The 4,860-nt window shown below is 40.8% G+C and overlaps 1 protein-coding gene across 1 annotated transcript; it reads right to left on the minus strand.

Moving 5' to 3' along the window:
- Positions 1 to 2,014: 2,014 nt before the first annotated feature.
- Positions 2,015 to 2,980, minus strand: LOC142662682 (free fatty acid receptor 2-like). Its single transcript, XM_075840893.1, has one exon. The coding sequence runs from the start codon at positions 2,978 to 2,980 to the stop codon at positions 2,015 to 2,017; it is 966 nt and encodes a 321-aa protein (XP_075697008.1).
- Between the last annotated feature and the right edge of the window lie 1,880 nt (positions 2,981 to 4,860).

Raw genomic sequence — 4,860 nt, forward strand, 5'->3', positions numbered from 1 at the left:
TTATCCTGTACTGATCCTGAGTTACAGCCTGTATTATACTCTAGAGCTGCACTCTCTCTTCTGCTGGTGGAGTCACTGTGTACATACATTACATTACTTATCCTGTACTGATCCTGAGTTACATCCTAAATTATACTCCAGAGCTGCACTCACTATTCTGCTGGTGGAGTCACTGTGTACATACATTTCATTACTTATCCTGTACTGATCCTGAGTTACATCCTATATTATACTCCAGAGCTGCACTCACTATTCTGCTGGTGGAGTCACTGTGTACATTACATTACATTACTTATCCTGTACTGATCCCGAGTTACATCCTGTATTATACTCCAGAGCTGCACTCACTATTCTGCTGGTGGAGTCCCTGTGTGCATACATTACATTACTTATCCTATACTGATCCTGAGTTACATCCTATATTATACTCCAGAGCTGCACTCACTATTCTGCTGGTGGAGTCACTGTGTACATACATTACATTACTTATCCTGTACTGATCCTGAGATACATCCTGTATTATACTCCAGAGCTGTACTCACTATTCTGCTGGTGGAGTCACTGTGTACTTACATTACATTGCTTATCCTGTACTGATCCTGAGTTACAGCCTGTATTATACTCTAGAGCTGCACTCTCTCTTCTGCTGGTGGAGTCACTGTGTACATACATTACATTACTTATCCTGTACTGATCCTGAGTTACATCCTGTATTATACTCTAGAGCTGCACTCACTATTCTGCTGCTGGAGTCACTTTGTACATACATTACATTACTTATCCTGTACTGATCCTGAGTTACATCCTGTATTATACTCCAGAGCTGCACTCACTATTCTGCTGGTGGAGTCACTGTGTACATACATTACATTACTTATCCTGTACTGATCCTGAGTTACATCCTGTATTATACCCCAGAGCTGCACTCACTATTCTGCTGGTGGAGTCACTGTGTACATACATTACATTACTTATCCTGTACTGATCCTGAGTTACATCCTGTATTATACTCCAGAGCTGCACTCACTATTCTGCTGGTGGAGTCACTGTGTACATACATTACATTACTTATCCTGTACTGATCCTGAGTTACATCCTGTATTATACCCCAGAGCTGCACTCACTATTCTGCTGGTGGAGTCACTGTGTACATACATTACATTACTTATCCTGTACTGATCCTGAGTTACATCCTGTATTATACTCCAGAGCTGCACTCACTATTCTGCTGGTGGAGTCACTGTGTACATACATTTCATTACTTATCCTGTACTGATCCTGAGTTATATCCTGTATTATACTCCAGAGCTGCACTCACTATTCTGCTGGGGGAGTCACTGTGTACATACATTACATTACTTATCCTATACTGATCCTGAGTTACATCCTGTATTATACTCCAGAGCTGCACTCACTATTCTGCTGGTGGAGTCACTGTGTACATACATTACATTACTTATCCTGTACTGATCCTGTGTTACATCCGGTATTATACGCCAGAGCTGCACTCACTATTCTGCTGGTGGAGTCCCTGTGTGCATACATTACATTACTTATCCTGTACTGATTATGAGTATTTATAATAGTAAGATATATGTATATGTAAGGTATATGTAATGGTTAATTATATATAATGGGGAGATTTTAATTATATTTTCACATGACAAGGACATTGATTATGGTTAGACCATTAGCAGGGTCACATAGATGGTGTGGATCAAATGAATACCTTTTTTATGTATCTGTTGTGATTTCATCTTGCTGATTTCTTTCTCTCAGTAAAGATTAGGAAAATGAGGGTTCTTAGAGAAGGGGGTTCCCAGTTGCCTACCTTCCATAACAATCTGGACCGACCTCTATGGCATCTATGCCACCGGTCAGAGCTCAATAAGAAACTCCACACAAAAGACACCACAAAAATAAACAAGGGTGAACAAAATTTAATATGGAAAGAACCATTTAGCTTTTTGACTGTAATCTACATGACCATAACCTTGGAAACCCCATGGAATTCCTAAATCGTAGAAGAAGTCCCATCATTGTTGCATGTTGTCCGCGTGTCACTGCACTGGTTGACTTCCATTTCAGCCTCATTGGCGTCTCGGATATACAGTTTCCTTTTCACACCCTGTAGCAATCCTACAAATGTCTTCTGGATGGCAGTGGACGAGTAATAGAATATTATAGGGTCAATACTTGCGTTGAGTGTGGTCAATAATAAAGCGTACACTCTCCAACGTGGGCTCTTGTTTTGTATGAACCCAACGATATGGGAGATATTGTACGGGGCAAAACATAGGGTGAAATTGAAGAGAGTGGCCACCGCTAGGCATACTGCCCGGTACTTCTTACTCCTTCCTATTTTGGGCATGGTCAAGAGAAGTCTTACGAAGTTGAAATAGCAGAAGGTGGTTATCATAAATGGTATACAGAACATCAGGAGGCTTCCTTCTAGTCTGAAGGGCATCAAAAGTTTCCTCTGTTTTGCAGAGAAACTTTGATAGCATCGGTCTTGTTGACTTTCGTTACTGGGCAAGACAGTGAGGACAATGAAAGACACGCTGCCATGAAGGGCACTGAACCCCCAGATGAACCCACAGATCCAGATGGCGTACACGGTTTTCCTTACTTTGTACTTCATTGGGTAGGCTACTCCGAGATACCTCTCAATGCTGACTGCAGTTAGGAAGAGTGTACTGATGTATATGCTGCAAAAATATACCCATACCACAATGGGGCAAAGAAAAAGTGGCATAGGCCAGGTCATGCCCGAAGCAGCTTCTACCATCTTAAAAGGTAGGAAGAAAAGAAGAAGCAAGTCAGAGATGGTGAGGTTGAGTAGGAACAGTCTCACTGGAGATGGCTTCTGACGGACCTTGATCAAAAATGTATAACATGCCAAGAGGTTGGAAGGCACCCCGGTTACAAAGGCCAAGATATAGACAAAGAGGACAAGCGGAGTGTATATGACCGAAGACATGTCCACCAATGAGATGTCTATAAAAAGAGACAAAAGTAAAAACATGAAAGTATTGTTAATAATAAACAAAAAATAGGAAAAAAAAAATGGACACATAGTAGCTAATAGCAATTTGATACGAAAACAAAATTTTTGGGCACTGGGCCAAATGCCCCTGTGTTTTTTCTATATCATGTTACATATAGGGGTCATCTGCCTTGTCTTGATCTGCCCTCCATTTTCATCCAATCAATGTTTTTTTTTTCCACCATGATGCCAAGGCATACTTGGGGTGTGTGTTATTGGGAGGTGGGTGTCCAGGTACTAGGAGATGTTAACACATTATGGGTCTGTCTATGAGAAGTGTAATGAAAGAAGACCTGTCACCTCTTCTCTCCTGTAACAATTTTATAACATATTTTCTTACATTACTGCGTTGTGTCGTCCCTCTGTTATTCCTCCTGGAAATGTATGAATAAATTGTCAACTGGGCGTTGCCATTCCACTTGTTAAATGGGCGTGTCCCTACACAGTCTGACACTGTGAGCACTGATTGGACAGTGTCAGTCTGTAAAGGGACACACACTGGTCATTAATTTAGAGTACAGATCAGCGTTCAAGATCATAATATTGATTTATTATTAGACACAAAGTGGCTCAAGATGGGTGTGCAAGCAGATTTTTCATACTTATGAATTTTCAATGAGACACTTCCCCTAACTACCTTTGGCCCATGGCGAAGAGGGCCCATCATTCCCTTTTCTAGGAGGACGTGATGTCAAATCTTTTTGTTATATTGGCTGCTTCTGTTTGTTGGAAAAAAAGTAACCAGGTAAGGGCATAACAAGTAACCATGGGGCCCCTCTCCACTCTGACCCGCAGGTAGTGGCCTCAGGACACAAAATATTTTTGACTTCCAACTTTTTGCATTTCTTTTCCAGTCCAACATTATATTACATTTTGCATCCACGGTGACCACTAACCTCACTTCTAATTGGAGATAAACCCGCTTAGTTACTAAGTCCGCTGCCCTGGTAGGTAAGCCCATGGTACAAGGGCAAAAAATTTGTGTTTTTGTATTATTATGAGGCTTCATAGATATATTGTCTGTATGTAAAGTTTCATCAGAACTGAATATATCCCAGATACACTTGGAAGGGGATATTTCCAAGATATTTTTATCCAGTAATTCCATTAAAGGGCCCGGCGGACATCGACTCTCAAAAAAACAACAACAATACTCCTTAAGGGACAGATGGGAATCCCATTATTAAGGAGAAAGTGTTACCGAGAGCAGAAGTTCAAGGAACTACTTGACGTCATCTTCCTGTTCTATTCATTGCAGAGGAAATAGAGGAAATCTCCCTCGGGGACTTCACACCACAACAGTGTCACTTTTTTAAAATTTTAATTTTCTTAAAACCAGAAGGAGAAGTGAAACCCTTTTGCGGAGCCGATCACTGATGATTCAATGAGGAAATTGCATGAATAGCAATCGCCTATTATAATGATATTATCCTATTCACTCCTTTTATAAGCAAAAGTAAGCCAAACAAAACCCTACAGGGTTGAGGAACATTTCTCTGTGGCAGCCATGTTTAGATGGGGAGGGAGGGGGGGGGGGGTAGTGATAAAATCTGCAACATTCACTTTATTTTACCACCTACTCACTTGATCACGTTCACAATTTTTCATATTTTTTTGCGCTAGACTTGCAAACTAGATCAAGTTCTGCAACTTTCTAATATACTTTGTGTTTCAATTCCTCACCATGTTCACAATCTCTGCTAGCTGTTAATGAATGGAAACAGTCAGTTTTTACCTTCGGAGACGGAAAGTCCATCTTGTGCTGTACATGCTCATGCACAGATCGTTACAGTATAGCAGACCTCTCTTCTAAT

The sequence above is a fragment of the Rhinoderma darwinii genome, chromosome 10 (genome assembly GCF_050947455.1).
Source record: "Rhinoderma darwinii isolate aRhiDar2 chromosome 10, aRhiDar2.hap1, whole genome shotgun sequence".
Taxonomy (NCBI): Eukaryota; Metazoa; Chordata; class Amphibia; order Anura; family Rhinodermatidae; genus Rhinoderma; species Rhinoderma darwinii.

What these genes read in the sequence shown, in the direction of transcription:
- LOC142662682 (XM_075840893.1), bottom strand. Translation starts at nt 2,980, where the DNA reads ATGTCTTCGGTCATATACACTCCGCTTGTCCTCTTTGTCTATATCTTG.